This window comes from Zalophus californianus, chromosome 1 (genome assembly GCF_009762305.2).
Source record: "Zalophus californianus isolate mZalCal1 chromosome 1, mZalCal1.pri.v2, whole genome shotgun sequence".
NCBI lineage: Eukaryota > Metazoa > Chordata > Mammalia > Carnivora > Otariidae > Zalophus > Zalophus californianus.
This window is the reverse complement of record NC_045595.1, coordinates 61986157-62006801: the sequence shown is the minus strand read 5'-3', so window position 1 is coordinate 62006801 and position 20645 is coordinate 61986157. Positions and strand designations below refer to the sequence as shown.

The window sequence follows — 20645 nt, the reverse complement described above, 5'->3', positions numbered from 1 at the left end:
TCATTCTTTTTTATGGCTGAATATATTCCACTGTGTGTGTGTGTGTGTGTGTGTGTGTGTGTGTGTGTGTGTGTGTGTGTGTGTGACATTTTCATTACCCATTCATCCATTGGTGGACACTTAGGTTGTTTCCATGTCTTGGCTCTTGTAAATAATGCAGCAATGACCATGGGAGTGCAGATATGTTTTCAAATTAGTGTTTTCATTTTCTTCAGATAAACACCCAGAAGTGGAAGTGCTGGATCATATCGTAGTTATGTTTTTAATTTTTTGAGGAACCTCCATATTGTTTTCCATAGTGGCTGCACCAATTCACATTCCCATCAGTGGGGCACAGAGGTTCCCTTTCCCCATGTCTTTGACAACATTTGTCATTTCTTCTTTTTTTTGATAATAGCCTTTCTGACAGGTATGAGGTGAAACCTCATTGTGTTTTGATTTGCCTTTCCCTGGTGATTAACAATGTTGAGCATCTTTCCATATCTCTCTCTGCCATCTGTATGTCTTATTTGGAAAAAATGTCTTTTCAGGCCCTTTGGCCACTTTTTTTTTTTTTGCTACTAAATTTTATGTGTTATTTGTATTTTGGATATTAGCCCCTTGTATGTTTTGCAAATATTTTCTCCCATTCTTTCCTTTTCATTTGGTTAATGGTTTCCTTTGCTGTGCAGTAGCTTTTAATTTGATGTAGTCCCACTTGTTTATTTTTACCTTTGTTGCCTTTGCTTTTGGTATTCATTCCAAAAAATCATTACCAAGACCAATGTCAAGGAGCTTATTGCCTGTTTTCTTCTAGGAGTTTTATGGTTTCAGGTCTTATATGATGGTTAATTCGAGTTAGTTTTGTATATGCTATAAAATAGCATATATATATTTGTATATGCTATTTTGTATATGCTATAAATAGGATATTTTATATGTATAGGTATTTTACATGTGATAGGATATTTTATATGTATATGCTATAAAATATGGTTTCAGATCTTACATGAATAATGTTAATTCGACTTGTAAAGTAAACTTTGAGTTAATTTTTGTATATGCTATAAAATAAGAGTCCACTTTCATTCTTTTGCGTGTGGCTCTAGTTTTCCTAGCACTGTTTATTGGAGTGTCCTTTTGCCACTGTATATTCTTTGCTCCTTTGTCATAAATTGAGTATGTGTGGGCTTATTTTTGGGCTCTTTATTCTATTCCATTGATCTGTGTGTCTATTCTTAATGCCAGTACTGTACTGTCTTGATTACCATAGCATTATTTGTAATACAGCTTGAAACCTGGGAGTGTGATGGCCTTCAGCTTTGGTCTTCTTTCTCAAGACTGCTTTGGCTAATAAGGGTCTTTTATGGTTCCATACACATTTTAAGATTGTTCTATATTTCTTTTCCTTTTTGTGTTTTTTTTTTTTTTTTTGTAGGCAGCAAAGCAAAGTTTATTGATCCATAGTTACTGAGCAATAGTATAAAGCTCCCCAAGAGGCAGGGGACCCAAGAGGGTTGCCCAGGATTGTTCTATATTTCTATGAAAAACGCAGCTGGAATTTTGATAAAGATTGCTTGAATCTGTAGATTGAGTAGTATGGACGTTCTAACAGTTTGAATTTTTATGATCTCTGAACACAAAGTATCTTTCCATTTGTGTCATCTTAAATGTCTTTCATCAATGCCTTATATTTTTCAGAGTACAGGTCCTTTACACCTCCTTGGTTAAAGTTATATTAGGTTTTTTATTCTTTTTGATGCAGTTGTAAGAGAGATTGTTCTCTTAATTCCTCTCTTTTGTTTTAGAGAGAGAGTGAGCAAATGCGAGTTGGGGGGGCCAAGGGAGAGGGAGTGAGAGGATCTGAAGCAGACATGGGGTTCGATCTAATGACCTTAAGACCATGATCTGAGCTGAATATCAAGAGTCAGATGCTTAACTGACTGAGCCACCCAGGTGACCCTTAATTTGTCTTTCTGATAGCTCGTTATTAATGTATAGCAATGAAACCAGTTTGTATATGTTAATTTTGTATCCTGAGACTTTACTGAATTTGTTTATTAGTTCTGATGGCTTTTTGGTGGAGTCTTTAGGGTTTTCTATATATAACATCATGTCATCTGCAAATAATAACAGTTTTTTACTTCTTTCCAATTTGGATGTCTTTCTTTTTCTTGCCTAATTCCTCTGGCTAGGATTTCATGTTGAATACCATGCTGAATAAGCATGGCAAGAGTGGGCATCCTTATCTCATTTCTCACCTTAAAGGAGAATCTTTCAGCTTTTCACCATTGAGTATGATGTTAACTATAAGCTTGTCATATACAGTCGTTATTATGTTGAGGTATGTCCCTTCTTTACCCACTGTTGAGGTTTTTTTTTTAATCATCAGTGGATGTTGAATTTTGTCAGATTCTATTACTGCATCTATTTAGATGATCATATGATTTCTATCCATTTTGTTTATATGCTGTATCCTATTGATTGATTTGAAAATGTTGAAACATCTTCACATCCCTGAAATAAAAATTCCACTTGATTGTGGTGTAATATTCTTTTAATGTACTGTTTGGTTTGGTAATATTTTGTTGAGCGTTACTGCATCTGTGTTTATCAGAGATGTTGGTCTGTAATTTTCATTTTTTGTAGTGTCTTTTGTCTAGTTTTAGTATCAGGATAATGCTTGCCTTGCAAAATGAGTTTGGAAATGTTCCCTCCTCTTTTTTGGAAGAGTTTGAGAATGATTGGTATTAATTCTTCTTTAAATATCTGGTAGAATTCACAAATGAAGCCATCTGGTCCTGGACTTTGTTGGGAGGTTTTTGATTATTGATTCAATCTCCTTACTAGTAATCAGTATGTTCAGATTTTCTATTTCTTCATTATTGTTTTGGTTGGTCTTTGTTTTTAGAAACTTAACTGTTTCTTTTAGGTTGTCCAATTTGTTGGCATATAATTGTTCTTAGTGGTCTCTTATGATCTGTTGTATTTCTGTGGTATCAGTTGTAACATCTTTTATTTCTGATTTTATTTGAGCCCTCTCTTTTTTCTTGGTGAGTCTAAGTAAAGGTTTGTCAATTTTGCTTATCTTTACATAGAACCAGCTCTTAGTTTCATTGATCTTTTCTATTGTCTTTTTTTTTTTTTTTAAAGATTTATTTATTTGAGAGAACGAGAATGAGAGAGAGAGAGCACATGAGAGGGGAGAGGGTCAGAGGGAGAAGCGGGCTCCCCGCCGAGCAGGAAGCCCGCCGATGCGGGACTCGATTCCAGGACTCCGGGATCACGACCTGAGCCGAAGGCAGTCGTTTAACCAACTGAGCCACCCAGGCGCCCTTTTCTATTGTCTTTTTAGTCTCTTTCATTCATTCATGTCCTCTCTGATCTTTATTTCCTTCCCTCTACTAATTTTGGGCTTTGTCATCTTTCCATAGTTTAAGGTGGGAAGTTAGGTTGTTTGACTTTTCTCATTCCTTGAGGTAGGATTTTATTGCTATGAACTATTGCCTTAGAACTGCTTTTGCTGCATCCCATAAATTTTGGTTTTTACATTTCTATTTTCATTTGTCTCAAGACATTTTTTAAGTTTCTCTTTTTTATTTGACCCATTCATTGGTGGTTCAGTAACATGTTAAATATCCACATATTTGTGAATTTTCCACATTTCTTCTTATAATTATTTCTACTTTCATATTGTGGTTGGAAAAAATGATTTTAATCTTAAACTTATTACGATTTCTTATGTGTTCTAACACATGATCTGTTCTGGAGAACGTTCCATGTGCACTTGAGAAGAATGTGTATTCTGCTTTTGGATAGAATGTTCTGTATATATCTGTTAAGTCCATCTGTTCCAATATGTTGTGTACAGCTGATGTTTCCTTACTGATTTTGTCTGGATGATCTACCTATTGATATAAGTGGGTATTAAAGTCCTCTACTATTATTGTTATTGCTATTACTTTAGGTCTGTTAATATATGATTTATATATTTAGGTGCTCCTATGTTCGGTGCATAAATATTTACCAATGTTTATGCTCTTGTTGGATTGACCCCTTATATCATTATGTAATGTCCTTAATATTATCATAGTGTTTTAAAGTGTGTTTTGTCTGATGTAAGTATGGCTACCTTCAGCTTTCTTTTGGTTTCTATTGGCATGGGCTATCTTTTCCCATCCCTTCACTTTCAGCCTGTGTGTGTCCTCGCACCTAAAGTGAGTCTCTTATAGGCAGCATATAAATTGGTCTTTTTTTTTTTTTTAATTCATTCAGGCACTCTATGTATTTTGGTTTTGGGGTTTTTTTTTTTTAAGATTTTATTTATTTGAGAGAGAGATAGCAGCAGAGATAGTGAAAGAGCACAAGTGGGGAGGAGAGGGAGAAGCAGGCTCCTAGCTGAGCAGGGAGCCTGATGCAGGGCTCCATCCCAGGACCCTGGGATCATGACCTGGGGCTTAACCAACTAGCCACCCAGGTGCCCCAACTCTGTCTTTTGATTGGAGAATTTGGCCCATTTACATTTAAAGTAATTATTGATAGTTATGTACTTATTGCCATTATGTTAATTGTTTTCTGGCTGGTTTATAGTTCCTCTCTGTTCCTTTGTTCTCTTCCTTTATAGTTTAATGACTTTTGGTGGTATGCTTAGATTCTTTTATCTTTTGTGTATCTACCATAGATTTTTACTTTGTGGTTACCATGAGGCTTACATATTAACTTATATTTGTGACAGTCTATTTATGATAACAGCTTACATTCTAAAGTTCTATGTTTACTCCCCCTCCCTCCATTTTGTTTTTGATTTTACATTTTACATCTTTTTATCTTGTGTATCACTTGTTTGTAGTTCGGGTTTTTTGTTTTTTAGGGGTTTTCTTTTTTTTACTACTTTTGTCTTTTAGCCTTAGTAATAGCTCTATAGATGATTCATTCATTACACCTTTACTATATATTTACTTTTACCAGTGACTTTCACATTTTATTAATTAGTGCCCTGTCTTTTCATCTCGACAAAGTCCCTTTAATATTTTTTGTAAAGCTGGTTTAGTAAGGTGATTAACTCCTTTAGCTTTCACTTGTCTGGAAAACTCTTATTTCCAATTCTGAATAACTTTGTTAGTTAAGAGTATTCTTGGCTGGAGGCATTTTTTTCTTTCAGTACTTTGAATGTTATCATGCCATTCCCTTCTGTCCTGCAGTTTCTGCAGAAAAATCTGCTGACAGTCTTATGGGGGTTCCCTTGTACATAACAAGTTGTTTTTCTTTTGCTGATTTCAAGATTCTTTAACTTTTGACATTTTATTATAATCTGTCTTGGTGTACATTTCTTGGGGTTCATATTTATAGAACTCTCTAGATTTCCTGGATCTGGATGTGTGTTTATTTCCCTAGGTTAGTTTTCAGCCATTATTTCTTGAAATAATTTTTCTTCTCCTTTCTCTCTCTCCTCCTTCCAAGAACCCTATGATAATGAATGTTAGTCCACTTGATGTTGTCCCATAAGTCCCTTGTGCTACCTCCACTTTTTTTCATCTATTATAGCTGTAGAATCTGGGTGTTTATGGGAGGTGAGTTCAGAATCCTCTCAGAGCTAGGTGATCAAGGAGCATTCCTGAGTAGCATGCCCCAAAGACTGGGGCACCAGAAGTAAAAATGGGACATCAGATGCATGTAAAAGCTCCCCTCCAAGAGATCCTGGTGCCCTCCAGAGGTCTCCAGTAGGTATAGTCAGGACTTCGATGTGTTTAATTAGAAGCCTGCCCCTCAGGCTGCAGCTGTTATGATAAGCTATTAGGCCTCTTTTACAGACTGAATTCCTGGGCCTGTTGCCTCTTGCTGTGCCCTGGGGCTATTGGCCATTTAAGAACTCTTTCTCTGTTGGCTACAGTTCTGTGAGGCCCCCAGAGCCAGGAGATGTAGAGGTGCCCTCTAGCAGCCGCTGCAAAAACCAAGGTACCAAATGTAAAACCGGGGCACTGGACACTTGTAAAAGTTCCTTCCTGAGAATGGTGTTCTGAAGCACAGCAGAGGGAGAGTGAGAAGTTGGTGCCCACTGGCTGGGGAGTGACAGAGGGAGCGGTTAGAGATGGTGCCTACCAAGAAAGAAAAGTAGAAAAAGAAAAAAGCCGAAAGGGTTTTTTGTTTTTTTAAAGCATCCACCAGTTGGAGCAAGATAGAGGGAATGCACAAAGATGGGTGCCCACCAGTCCCCACACCTAGAGTACCCCAGCATGCCCCCAAATGTGTCAAATCATATGCCTGACCCTCAGGCCAGTGTTCTGAGACAAGTATTAACAAGCCTCTCCTGCACAAAGCCCAGGCACCCCTCAACGGGCCACGTCCATGCTGGGCCCTGAGGTGGGTGAGTCCAAGTATGTGAGCCCTTTAAGAGCTGCTGGGATCGGCAGCCTCGTGGGTCTTGTGGATGTAAGCCTGTTGGTTTTCAAAGCTAGGTATTTTAGGGGTTTATCTCTCAGGTACAGATCTTAAGAGCTGGGATGCCCAACGTGGGGTTCAACCCTTTGCTCCTCAGGCTGTTTTGTAGTTTTGAGTTCCCTCCCACCTGTGAGTCTCTGCATTGGGGGTGGGACTTATGGCAAGATTGTGTCCCAGCTTCTCTGAGTCCTGTGACCTGGGCCTTCTCTCATTCACTCAATGTGTACGAGTCAGTCTTTAGGGTTTTTTTCCAGAGTAGGCTGTCCTTTATGTAGCTGTGCAATCAGGGAGTTTATGGGAGGTGAGTTCAGGATCCGCTCACGTTGTCCTCTTCCAACTGTATCATCACCTGCAATTTGATTTGCATCTTTACATAATTGGAAAGATGAGAGAGGCCACCAAGAGCTGCAGCGAACCCATGGCCACAGGACCCCAAGGTTTCGTGTTTAATCCTGTGATAAGTGGTTACCGTAGGACCCTGCTCAGGCCAGCTTCTGTGCTTCTCACAGGCCTGGAGCCTTGGAAAGAGCAGGTCTCACAAACATCTGCACACGTCTCCTTGTTTCAGAGCCTGTCCCACTGTGAGCTCATCACGGATGATGGGATCCTGCACCTGAGCAACAGCACCTGTGGTCACGAGAGGCTGCGGGTCCTGGAATTGGACAACTGCCTCCTCATCACCGACGTGGCCCTGGAGCACCTGGAGAACTGCCGCGGCCTGGAGCGCCTCGAGCTGTACGACTGCCAGCAGGTTACCCGCGCGGGCATCAAGCGGATGCGGGTAAGGGGGGCGCTGGCACACTTTCTGAGCAAACAATGACTATGTCAAGACTCCCATCTTCCACATTTTATCCTAAGCTATAGTGATGCAAACTGGTGTATTCCTCAAGTGTATTCTTATTCAAAATTTTCTTAGAGCTCACCCTGGCAGATTCAACTTCCAGAATGGGTGTGGAGCAGAGAGGTTCCAGAGTCCAGTGATCAGACCCTTGTAAGGAAAGAGATTAAAGGTCATTACCAGTGGGAAGGAGATCATGGTCTTGGTTAACTTCCAGAGAACAGGGCTTAAATAGAATGTGGCTTTTCTCCCCCCAGGTAGTTCACCTAGTCTTCTTGAATATGCTTTAAGGTGAGGCAGCTTTGCATTTACCTCCCGGAGCTGCCCCAGGTGCTGGAGCTGTGAGGACTCTGCTCAGTGTACGTATAGGACTAGTGACTGCCCCGGGCAGATATTCGGGTCTCCGCTCTTCAGGTCCCCTGTAAACAGAAATAGCTCTAGCCTACACCAGAAATTCTATTTCTGCTATTTGCCTGAGAATCAAGGAGAGTCCATTCTACATGGAGAACTGTGGGCTCGTCTAGGATTGTGCCTATAACCCTCAAAATATGCACGCAATGACTACTCCACATCCATCTGCTTTCTGCTTCTAGGCTCAACTCCCTCATGTCAAAGTCCATGCCTACTTTGCTCCTGTCACCCCCCCGACAGCAGTGGGAGGAAGTGGACAGCGACTGTGCAGGTGTTGTGTCATTCTTTGACGGCGGCTACCTGAGCCCAAGGCACGATGAAGTGTCCCTTCCTCCAGAGAAGACCCGAGTCTTCCTGACCTGCTCCACCTTCACCCAAATCTCTTGGTTCTCCATCGGGAAAGACATTTACAGGTAAAAGACTTCGGTAGGGACTGCAGTAACTCTGGTGATAGTTTTCACCTTTAATCTGCTACGATGCAATCGAATCAAAGCCTTGTGTCTGCCAGCACCTGGCAAGAGTGGTCTCAGCGCAGCCTGGACCATGCAGGAGACCTGGATCTCTTAAGAGGGGGGTGCCTTCTTAGGTACCAAGTCCTGCCGTTGGCTTTGTCAGCATTCCTCAAACAGACCATCAGTGTTAGCACAAATCGAGCAGAAAGAATAAGCTGTTGATTTTCTACCTGATACTTAAGCCAGTGGCCTGCTTTAATTCACACTGATTTCATTTTGATTAGCAGGACTTTTCCACTTTGAAGATGAAATAGCAACTTTCTCAAAGTGACCTGTACTGCAAATTCGTGATGCCTGAAAGTTTTATACGTAGAGACTTAGGTGGGAGGCAAGTTAGGTTTCCATGAGACACCAAAGAAATGATGACTCTGAACTGGGTGGAGCAGGGTCTTCACCTTTCTGTTTCTGTCAACTTGTCATATACACTTTCGGGGACCAAAAGATAAACACAACTCAGAGTCTGTGTGGCCTGACTGCAAATAAGCTGTGGCAGGCGCTACAGCACAGAGTGCATTTTTGTTCTAGGAGAAAAGCTAATCATGTCATCTCTCACAAAATTTGGGGGGACCTTAAAGAAATAGAATTAAGGCTTAAGTTATCTATAATATATAATCAATTAAAAATAATGAATGGATGCATGTAGAATGGGTGTGATTTTTTCGAAGTTTATTTTAAAATCTTAGAAATCAAGTTACACCAGAACTATTCAAAAATTGTACACACTTAAAACTCAGATCAGTAAAGTGTTGGCACCTTTTAGACTCAATATAAAAATGAATAAACCATTGCAATGCTTAAGTCAGAGGGTTTTATTGCTATAATCTTAATGGCAGACAAATCTGAGCAAAACCATTGGATGGGAAACCATTTTCCAAATTCAGACCTTCCTAATACTATCTAAAATCAGATAAACTCTAGTTTCCATCCTGTGCTGTCCACATGTGTGACATTTATGAAAATTAGGAACCCATCACCACTCTCACATTGTCAGCTTCAGTGTTCATGGCAGCTCACCCTTCCTAGCAGCCATTCCCCACCACAAAGAGCACGGAGCTCATGGGAAGCTGGAGTGGAGCGGCAAGCCCTGTACGGTGCTTTCCCATGACCAGCGGTGCTTCCATCAGACGGACCGTTTAGGAGCATTTAGGGTACAGGGGAAGAGAAGGCAGGTGCATACACGATCCCTTAATTTAACAAGATTATCAGAATAAGCATTCAAGCCCTGAGGATCTCACCGCCTGACGAGTTCCTCCAATATTCCCTGGTCTAGAATGTGTGCGTATATACCGCAGTGGTTACTTTCATACACATTTACACCACTACGTGTGGGGGCATGTCTGATGCAGGAAGCTATTTAAATAAAGAGAATACACAGACTTGCTTCAGTAAATTATAGTCTCTGTTTTAAAAATTTCTATGACCAGGGCTTTCTATACTGTCTCTTTTGAGCCAGGACACAACCTCTCAGTTACTGGACTCACTCCTCAGTGACCTATGACCTCATTAGAAGACAGGAATAGCTCAGGTGAGGTTTCTCAGATGAGAAAATCAGGTTTGCTTCCTCTGTAGGAGTGGAACAGTGAATGGAATAATTTATCCTCAGTTGCATCAGCTTTGAGAAAACTGAAAAGAACACAACACATAGGCCTCACCTCGTACAATATGTGGGCTTGGGGTGCTCAGAACACATGCAAGGAACCCCCTCGATTCCAGGACTTGAGGGGATACCGTCAGGAACTGGGATTTTAAATGAGACACGCATTTGCAAAACAATCGGAAAACATTTATTATACTGAAATGTATACATCCTACTATTAAAAAAACAAAGTAACAAATTTGCTGGTGCCATAATTTAACCTGCTTCACTGGGACAGACTAATGGTTCAATGCTGCTTGGTATAATTTCAAGTTTGATGAGCTTTTAAGTGTTTTTAACCCCACTTCTAAAACCTGATGAGGAATTCAAAATAGCACACAGCCTTAAATGACATTTATTGTTCCATATACCTTGAGACTCAAAAAGGAATGCTAAACAGACAAGCAAAACTCTGAAACAAGAGATATGCTCACTTCTTTCCCAAGTGATTGGTAACAGAAAATGTGTTCATATGAAAGCAAAGGGAGATGACAGAAAGGAATAGTTCCTCTGCTTTTAGGGCCTACAGGAGTTACAGATATTTTCAAACTGAAGATGAAAATAGAGACTGGGCTTCTCTGTATCCAATAACCCTTTAAGAATAAAACACAGAAGGTCAAAGCTTTTTACCCACTGAACTAGTCTGTCTTCTGGGAGATTTCAAAGCCCAAATTACTCATTCCTATTTTTGCCGGAACAAAGATAAGATTCAAATAACACATTCAGAACCAAGACAGCTGCGTAACTGGTCAGAGATGCTATAGTTAAAGGGGAACTGAAGTTTAAAGAACTGGTCTGCTACACCACAGGCCTCACAGATGCTTGCCAGTGTGCGTGGGGAAGGCTTTGGGCAGAGGGAAGCGAAAAGACAGGAAAATTGCAAAAGCAGTGGACTCCCTTTGAGAAGTATACTGGCAGACAAGCATTTGGTTTTCTGGAAGAGGCACCCTTTTTATAGAAAAAGAAGCTATTATGTGGTGTGTAAGAAAGCCTCTCAATCACCAAAATATTTACCCATGATTATACTAAAGCTCCTATATTTCAGAAGTGTGGAGAATTTTTATAGTACAATTTAGTGTTTCATTTATGACATCTCATTTGCCGTGAATAATGAATAACTTCAACTTGTTGATAACAAAGACCCCTTAAGCACATCAGAAATGACCCTACGTTTCCCCCTACCTAGGTCACCTGTTTCCATTGTCTGGGACAGGGCTTTAAAAATGTTTAAGAATAGGATGGTGCTGGGTGGGGAGGGACAGAGAAAGGGAGGAACACCACATGAGTTTAAAAGGCAAGGGGGTTCAAAAATGAAAACCAGAAACAAAATGCTAAAAATGGAAGCAGAATCAAAAGGTTTTTCAATAAACCTGGGACAAAGCAAAAACACAAAAGTCTTTGTACCTATTAGGATTTACACTGATCCTCTCACCAAGGTACTCTTGATAATGCAGTTTGCTTCAAGCCTGCCTTCCTGGCTTGGATCTTCCCCGATCTGGCACGAGCCCGTCACACACACCCTTAGACATGATTTCTTCCGAGAAGGTGCCAAGCCTCTTACCTGACCCGTGATCACAGTCTCGGCACATCGCACCTGCAGACAGATTCCGTGCCGGCTCCATGACAGCACTGTCCCCCACCCTCGCTCTGGGGGGTTCAGGCCATAAAAGCCAAACTGGCACAGAAAGGTAAATGCCCACAGTACGTTTTTACATTCATTTCCAAACCGCATACAGTGTAAAAAGACAGCAAAGGCTGCTTCTAGGAACTGTATCTACTGGCCTCTGCCAGAGAAGCAGGCAGCCCCGCCAACACATGGCCCCCAGAGCCGCACGCGCACTGTCCCGACGTGCTCACGCTCACGAGGATGCTTGGCTATGGCAGTGACAGTGAGGAGATTCGCCTCTCATACAGCTCATTAGAAAGGTCATCTTGTGTTTTCAATATGAAACATTTCATACACTAAAATCCAATCCCAGGACTTCTTGGATTCAGTCTTCACACACTTTTAAGCGTGACTTTATTTGGTACTGAATATAGTTCAGACTAAGTACGACGTCACTTCAAAACTATGTGGATACCATCACCGTTCTCAGCTGTAGGAAAAGGAAAGAGACGTGACACACAGTTCTTTCAGGCAGGCCTAGGAAAATCAAGGCTGTTACACTGAAAACTCCCAGAAAGCTGCAGTTTCCCTTCCCACTTCAAGCTCCCTTTAAGTAATTCTAGAGAGAGAGTATGTACACAGTCCCTGGTGAGATACTTTACTTTCTGATGTCGGGCCCATGCTGCCAGTCCGCTCTGGGGCGCGGGAGCTGGGGGCAGTGCGGGTGTAGACGCCGCGGCAGGCCCGGGCACAGCCAGCTCCACACAACACACACACACTGAGTGCATCCATCCAACCTGCCCTGGAAATAAGCTTTGAGCTCCTCAGAGGCAGATCTGAAACATTTTGAAAATATCACTACTTTTGTCTGATGGCCTAGTGTTTCTCAGGAAATGGCTAGAAGCGGTACAGGTATCCACCAAGGAACAAAAGAAATTTTTTCATGAGGACAGGAGTCTGAAAAACAGCATCCTGAGATTGGAGGGGATGTCCTGTGGTGTCTGACATTAGCAACGTCCCCTGCTTTCATGGAACACACCCATACGATTTCAGTATGAATTTCCTTTTTTAGACAGTTTGAGTTTTGCAGAGTAAAAAGCTGTATGCACTAAGCCAAAGATGCTGTGACAGCGAACGAGGAAGTGAGCCAGCCCAGGTTGGAGCCACCGTGCCGCCGACGGGGTGGCAAATGCAGGGCGCTACTCTTTTGCACTCCGCCCTTCAAGAGCGCCTCCCAGGGAATGGGGGGCACAGGACCTGCACTTCGAGGTGCAGCTTTTGTGCTCGGACTGGATTCAGATCTTAACCCACTGGACTTTTAAGTCTCTTCTCCTCATACAATAATTTTCATTTAATAATCCCTCATTAGCCCTCCAGTTGGAACTCCCCTGAGCCCCATCTGGGCCCCCCTTCCATATTCTTTCCCTGAATGACCACAGTGACTTCCACAGCTGAAAGTCCCTGCTGATGTGCTAAAGGCTTCCCAGTTACATCTCAAGCCCAGGCCTTTCCTGCCAGCCCCAGACAGGGACAATTCACTGCCAACTTGACCTTTCCAAGCACATCTGAAATGGAACTCTTGCCCCCCTGACCAGTTGTGCCTCTCTACTAGGCACACTGTCTGCCCAGCTGCTCTTACAAGAGTCACCCCCCTCCCCCGACCCCCACTCAACTGTGGAGCGCAGCAGGACCTGCCCATAAATGTGTCAGACCTAGGTGACCTCTCCTGCCTCCAGCTTTCCCCCAATTCTCATCTGCCTCCACAGAGTTGCAAGAGTGGAAGAAAAACCTAATCACATTCCTTCTTTGTTTAAACAACTTCACTGACTTCCCAACGCATCTCAAGTAAAATCTCAACTACCGTCATACCAGGTCCCGCACACCAGACCGCACCTCCCACTTTGACTCCATCCTGCTCCGTGTGCCCCTCACGCTGCACAGCAGGGACACAGCCTTCACTCAGCCCTGCACAGCAGCCCGGCTCTTTCCCTTCGCACACAGCCTCACACCCCCTTGGGGTGTTCCTAGGGTGGGCAGCTCCCCTCACTCTAAGTCTCAGCATTACTCACACCTCAGAGAGGCCTCGCTCATCCACTCCATGTCCCCCTACCCGGCACCCCCTTAAACACAAGCACCCCCACTTTCCCACTCCTTCACAGCACTTAAAAGATTTTGTAATTGTATGCACCTGGTGGCTAATTCTGGTTTGCTTTCCCCACTAGGAGTTCCACGGAGTGTTCTGTTCAAGACCTTTCTAGCACCAAAAGCTGTCTGACACAAGGTGTTCAGGAAAATGGTGGCTGAATTGAGTATTTTTTCCCAATAATCTAGGTAGGACTGACTCCTCTTCCTTATTTGCTAGTTTATTAAGCACTAGAAATATTCTCGATTCATTTTTCAAACTCTTAATACTAGTAAAGCCAGCATTTTCAAAAGTAAACACACAAGATGACTACTGATTACAGGCACACACCATCTTTCATGATTTCAGCATTTCAAGACACATGCACTCATGCAAAGTACCTTTTACTGTGAAGAATAAAAAACAACTCTCATCTTGAAAGTTCTGAACCATCTAGAAGGATAAAGCAGATAACACAAATTAAGATCCAACTGTTTTTTCTGAGCTGATCAGAAAAGAACAGAATTAGCAGCTCCAGGAAAATGTCATCTATATACTGTTGCACAAATACAGAACTCAGTGGTTGAAATGTAACTGATGAAAGCAGCGTAAGGTAGTAAACGTTTCCACCTGCTGCACTGGCGGGGCCTCGTGCTGACGAGGCCTGCCCATGCCCGGTCCCTGAGACAGCCCTACAACCCACTGGGAGCTTTCCCCGACGGGCCCTGTGAAGAATGACTCTTAACAGAGTCACAGTCTTAGCGGTCTTCTATTATTACCTGCTTGTTGCTGAACACTGGGGGAACAATAACCTTAAGGTTTTTAAAAATCAGCCATCAGGAGCGCCTGCGTGGCTCAGTCGCTTAAGCGTCTGCCCTCGGCTCAGGTCTGATCCCAGGGTCTTGGGATTGAGTCCACATCGGGCTCCCTGCTCAGCGGGGAGCCTGCTTCTCCCTCTCCCTCTGCACCCCCCAACCACCACTCGTGCTTTCTCTCTCTACTAAATAAAATCTTAAAAAATTTTTTTTAAATAAAGATCAGTCATCAAATAGGAAAGAAAAGGAAAACACATCCAAACACCCCCCTACATAAAACTGGCCAAAGCCCCACTAACCCCGGAGCCCCCGGTGAGTGTCTAAGGGAGGGCGGAGGGCAGAGGGGGCCGAGCCACAGGTCTGGGTTTATATCCCTTCTATCACCAGGATACCCGAAACTCTTGGTTTTATTTAGATTCTTACAAATTTGACCTCAGCTCTTTAAAACCGATTCTCAGGAGTACTTGCACAAGAGATCACAGAATTTTTCCAGAGTTCTTCAGTGATAGAAAGTAAAGGCCAGCGTGAAGGGAGAAGCAATGGCACGGCCAGTTCACGTTACCTGATCGCTAACAAGAATGTGAATACCAGTGGGCCCCTGTCTGTAGACCTGGTTAATCTGGTGGAAAGGAATATTAAACACCAATGCAAGTTTTCGAGCAACTTCTGAAGCAACCATTTCTTCCAAGTAGATTGCATGATACACTGAAATAAAAAATAAGAGTAGCATTTTAGCAGTAATCTTTGATCTGTTTTCCACCTCATCTCTAAGAAGATCACCCCTTTCAAAGTACTAAAAAAAATACAAAAATTAAAAACGGGAACTAGTATTTCTTTCCTCCCTTACCACCTACTATTTGAAATAATAATAAATCATGCCACATGTACAATTTAATAAACATTAACAGTAATATCTGTATAAAAGGATCGGGTTTTAATTTTCCTTAAAAAACAAACAGGAATTAACTGCAAATGGGCATAGGGGCCTTTCTGGAGTAATGGGACTAAAACCTGATGGTGGTAATGGCTGCAAAACTCTCAATTTCCTAAACTGTCTTTGAACTGGATACTTACAGTGGAAGGATTTTATGGCATATAAATTACAGCTGAAGAAAGTGGTTTTCAAACGTCATGTGCTTCTAGCAATATATATATAAATATAAAAAGCACTCTGTTCTTGATTCAGTAATTCTACTACGGGGAATGGATCCCAAGGAATCCCCCCAACAGTGAATGGAACATGGCATAGAAGACACCATGTAAAAAGCTAAGGACGTGGACAGTGGCACCTGCTGTTGCTTCCCACAAGCTGCAGCACAGTCCAGCCAAGGGCCCGGGTTTCTGGAACCTTTAACTCTGCAGCAGCTGCCATCTGCTGCCAGTGCATCTGCAGCGAGCACGGCTCTTGTAGGTCCCGCTCAGTTACAGACTCAAGCCAGCCGGCCAGTGAGTACAGCATCAGCACGAGAACTTGGCTTCCCCAAACAGGGGTTTCTTGTGTGCTTACGATAATGGAAACCTCTGCTAATTACACATTATGGAAAGCTTCGGACGTGGAACTACAATTAAGGGGAGACACAGAGCTGATCTACAGCGGAGTCCCCAGACTACAGCCTGTGTGAGCCCAGCCCTGCCCTAACTCATTCTTTTCGAACAGAACTGTATCAGAACACGGCCGCGCCCATCACTACATCTAGTCTGTGCTGGTTCTGGCGCCGCAATGGCAGGGCCGGTGGGAAAGAACCCCCCCCCGAGTCCACAAAGGAGGCATTTCCTACTCTGCCTTTTAGGAAAGTCTGCTGGAAACTTAGAAAACCCATGATCTAGGGCTAAGTTGGCCAACATTTCCCACACTCCTCCACAAACACATTCCCCAGTCCGACAGCCTGACCATATAGATGGAAATGATATACAAGATCCTGGTGATACCTGGAGAGCTCCTTGAGAATGTTATCATTTCAGACTAAGCCTCTGTATCTTTAGTCTTCAAATTCACAGCTTTTAAAGTCAAAATGACACCAAATGGAAAGGCTCACAAGAGTGATGCTTTCCTTTGGATTTTTCGAACACCAAGTGATTCTTGGAGCTCTACCCAAAATTAGGGTAAATGATCGCCTCTGTGAATTCCATAACACACTTGTCTCTGGAAAATTCTGAGTGTGTTGCCCTTATTTTGTTTCAGAATATGGGAGAGGGGAGATATTACCACGCACCCAACCTTACAGATAAGAAAACACATCCTTTAAAAACATAATTGCTTTTAAGGGCCATATTCAGAGGAGAGAAGGGCCAGGGTCTGTCTCTGCCCTCAGCCAGCGCTCTATTATACAAGTAAGGAGAACCCCTAGGGTGAGAAGGACGGCTACTGGCGTGGAGTGCTCGGCACACAGCTCACAGCACTGGCCGGCTGCGGGTCGGACACAAGTCTGCGCGCCTGGTCCTGGGACACACATGAATCTCTGCACATGTGACAGTTGATGTTTCTCCCCCCGCGTCAGTAAAATGGAAAGGAAAAAAAAAAAAAAGAAAAACCCTCCTGCCTTCTTGCCAAGCTGCCAATGTTATACTCATCATTTCAGTAAATCTGAGGTTGGCAGGGGGGAGGGGGGGATAGAAGCCAGCAAAACTCCAAAAAGCACTGGAGCTGGGCTTTCGCTTATTAGCTATTTCCGGCAAGGAGACTCGGAGAGTGGTGGCGAGAGTGGAGCAAGGCAGCTCGCTTCCTCTCTGGCGAGGCCTCAGCCCCAGCACCGCTGCTACCCCCCGCCCCAATGCGGTCCGCACTCCCACCCGGCCTTCCTGTTTCTGCCTCGCTGTCCGAGGGAGTGACAGGAAGCCGCAGTGCACTCTGGACCCACCATAGGGCGTCCCACTGCCACTGTCGCCTCCGCCGCTGGCCGGCTGCTGGCTCTGCAGGGGTGGGCTGCTCGGCTGCTCCTGGCAGACGTAGATGGTTAAGCGGGGCCTAACCGACCTGCAATCAGAAGATGCCCCGCTTGAGCCGGTGGGAGAATGCCGCCCCGCAGCAGGTACAAATGACAACTACAGGACTCTAAGCTCTATTTCCTTATGCGAACTTTATGGTATTATTTCATTACACAAAACAAATGACTAATAAAAATATAAAAACACACACCTCACACCAACTATCACAGGTGGTCTAATCTGATGATCCAGACTCTAAACCATTGAGATGGTCTGTCAGATGCTGGTAAATTTAAGTTTCAAGATTAAGTCAGCAATTTAAAGTTAGTAAGATTCAATTTTAATGGAATTCTCACGCCCCAAGTCTAGAAATAGCAATGATAGTAAATGGATCTTAAAAGCCAGAAGTTTACAATTCCATTATTTTCATTCACAATTAGAAGTTTACATTTTTAACAACTGTTTAGTAGTAGTCATATGACCTTGAAAACCATAGATTCTGTATCGCTCACCTAAATGAGAAGTTTGTTTTCTTGGCAACAAACCCAGTCGTCTTCAAGAAATCAGTACTGCCCATGTGCATTTCTACAGTCTTACAGTCTACCTCTGCCCTCATCAGTGCCTGCATCATATCTGGGCCTGCCCTGAGGGTGCACACAAAACAGTCTTCTTGTGAGCACGATGCCGCCGACGCCCCACAGCGCACACACGTGCGCCAACCTAGCGCTGGAACACATTCTGCCCAAACTCCCCACGCAAAGGGACATCCTCAGCTCAAGCAAACAGTTCCCTTTAAACACACTATTTTACCTGGACTTCAGGGAATTATAGAGCCGAATTCCATCGGCTGCACCACAAATTTGTACTAAATCCTCCTTTGTCAGTTTTAGTAAGTCGGCACCTGGAGAACAGCAAAAAGAGATTCTTTTCAAAGAGATGGAAAAAGAACAAGCAGGACTGGCTGCCTTACAGCACCTGCCTTCACACAGTGAACTGTCCCTCAAAAGCACCCGGTCTCCTGTGTACACACCCCTCGACACGAACACGAACGCGCACACACACACTCCCTGCCCCACAGAGGAAGCAAACAAACTGCTGGCGCTTCCATGCCCCGTCCGAAGGAGGGGCTCAGAAGCCCAGAGGCAGGTCAATCAGACGGACGCGCAGGTCCCGGTACACGACCTCACCACCCACCTGGTTTTGGCTGGCTGGTGCTTTTGTGGATAAACAGGATTCTGACCCCAGATAATTAACCTTGAGATCACAGTAATGTTTTATTTTACAAAAAGAGGAAGTGGAAGTCTAGAGTTTGGGGGACCCGCCCAAGTTGCTGGCTAAGTTAGGACTAGGCCTCTTTACACTTGCCAACATTCTGCAGCATAACTATCAGCAGCCAGTTCTAATATGAAAGCGAAAGCATGGCAGAACCACATATTCTACCTTAGGATTTTCCCCACAGATGGCTAAGTGTAAATGACATGGTATCTAGGATTTGCTTCAAAATATAATAGAAAAGCAGGACAGAGAAGAGATCAAAACCGACCAAAGGGTGGGGATGGTTACATGGAAGTTCCTCCTCTCCTACTTTTTACGTTTGAATGTGTCTGAAATCTCTTTTTTTCCCTTTATTAACACCCAAGATGTAGTTTATTGGTACAATTAAGATGCCCTCCGGGATTAAGGCATGACTTCCATGTAATAAGTACCTGCTTAGGTATGTAACAAGATAATGGGGTTTTCTATTTTTGAAGGCCTGAAGGGGAGAGCCTGATAACTTCCTAGCTTGTAAAAGAAATAAAGACCAGAGAAGCCCACCTCCATGAGGCACAAACACTAAAGGAGTCGTTTTCCAGAGCCAGGGAAGCAAAGACTGGCTGTCTCCCCAGTCTCTCCTGGGGCCCACAGCTGTGGCCAGGGATGGGTGTGCGCATCTCCTCAACCTGCACAAAGAACTGGACAGACGCTTGTGTGCACAGCCTTTTCTGAAGGTGAATGCCCAGAGGCTCCGAGCCAGCAGCCTCACCCTTCTCCCCTTTCTGCTGGGAAGCTCCTCTGTGAGGAAAATGCAGGAGGCCAAGGCCATGGGAGAGCTGCTCACAGTGAAAAGAGCTTAAACTTCTCCAGACAGAAACATGGATTCATTTAACAGGACCTCCGTCGGTTCCCACTGCCAGAGCTTTTGTATGTGCTCTGCTCTTCATTCATGTGTCTTCCCTATGAGGGTTCAAGATGCATCTTCCCCACACAATGAAATTTTTTTTTTTTTTTTTTTTTTTTTTTTTAAGATTTTATTTATTTATTCATGAGAGACGGAGAGAGAGAGGGAGAGAGAGACAGAGAAGCAGAGGGAGAAGCAGGCTCCCAAGGAGCAGGGAGCCCGATGTGGGACTCGATCCCAGGACCCCGGGATCATGACCTGAGCCGAAGGCAGATGCTTAACCATCTGAGCCACCCAGGCGCCCCACAATGAAATTTTTAAATTTCCAATTTTTCATAGATAAAAATATAGTCACATAAAAATGTGGCTACAAGCTAGCAAGACTTTCATGCAGTACTTTAATTTTAAAGAGACAAAGAGCTACACAGGGAATGACTACTCATTGCACAACATCGCAATAAGTGGCTGACAGAATAGAAACCATGTTCTTTGTGCAATCAAGCTTTCCCCTAGGCCAGGCGTGTGCACACAGTTCTGTCCTCTTCGAAGGCTTGACAGTACTGCACTTCCCTGGTCCCACAGCATCATGGGCAAGGCAAGCTCACTACCAGTTTACTGTGGCCCAGCAATTCTCGGGAGGTGCTTAGCCAGGCTATGTTAGGGAAAGGGTCCCAGGGCCAAATACACTTGGGAAATGCTGCCCCTGCCCCACGTGGTCTATCTATCACTGTCTCTCTAAACAGAGAGCACCACCTGGAGAAGCTCTGCTTGGTCCCTTTTAAAATTCCATCAACAGTGGCGCCCGGGCAGCTCAGTTGGTTAAGCGTCCAGCTCTTGGTTTTGCCTCAGGTTCCGATCTCACGGGTCGTGAGATCAATCCCGAGTCAGGCTCCACACTCTGAGGGAGTCTGCTTGGATATTCTCTGCCTCTGCCCCTTCCCCGACTTGTGCATGCATGCTCTCTCTCTCCCCACCCCCATATAAATAAAATCTTAAAAAAAAAAAAAAAAAAACCAACACACTCCCTTAGCTGATAACTCTGTAAGAAAAAACTTAAAAGTTTAAGTATACAAAAATCATACCTGAGTAGATTCATATCACATACTACTAACACAGCGATAAAGAGGAACTATTACTATACGTAATCACTTGGATAGACTCAAGGGCATTATGCTGAGCAGGAAAAAAAGCCAATCTCAAAAGGT

The 20645-nt window shown here is 43.5% G+C and overlaps 2 protein-coding genes across 15 annotated transcripts in view; one reads left to right on the top strand and one right to left on the bottom strand.

Annotated features, from left to right (window-relative positions):
* The window catches only part of FBXL2 (F-box and leucine rich repeat protein 2), a 122654-nt gene extending 112956 nt beyond the window's left edge, over positions 1-9698 (top strand). For 3 of the 6 annotated variants that reach the window (XM_027587511.2, XM_027587514.2, XM_027587513.2), the window contains 2 exons: positions 6986-7198; positions 7849-9698. In XM_027587511.2, coding sequence (XP_027443312.1) covers positions 6986-7198; positions 7849-7956 — 321 coding nt within the window. In that variant the 3' untranslated portion in view covers positions 7957-9698. Of the gene's footprint in view, positions 1-6985; positions 7199-7848 lie in introns of those variants that run through there. The other 3 variants (XR_003518675.2, XR_003518676.2, XM_027587512.2) reach the window with 3 other exon arrangements.
* Positions 9699-9939: 241 nt separating this feature from the next.
* Positions 9940-20645, bottom strand: part of UBP1 (upstream binding protein 1) — a 55470-nt gene continuing 44764 nt past the window's right edge. For 4 of the 9 annotated variants that reach the window (XM_027587502.2, XM_027587503.2, XM_027587505.2 and 1 more), the window contains 6 exons: positions 18093-18183; positions 17795-17926; positions 17216-17331; positions 14920-15062; positions 13944-13995; positions 9940-11910 (listed from right to left, as the gene is read on the bottom strand). In XM_027587502.2, coding sequence (XP_027443303.2) covers positions 11873-11910; positions 13944-13995; positions 14920-15062; positions 17216-17331; positions 17795-17926; positions 18093-18183 — 572 coding nt within the window. In that variant the 3' untranslated portion in view covers positions 9940-11872. Of the gene's footprint in view, positions 11911-13943; positions 13996-14919; positions 15063-17215; positions 17332-17382; positions 17566-17794; positions 17927-18092; positions 18184-20645 lie in introns of those variants that run through there. The other 5 variants (XM_027587504.2, XM_027587506.2, XM_027587508.2 and 2 more) reach the window with 2 other exon arrangements.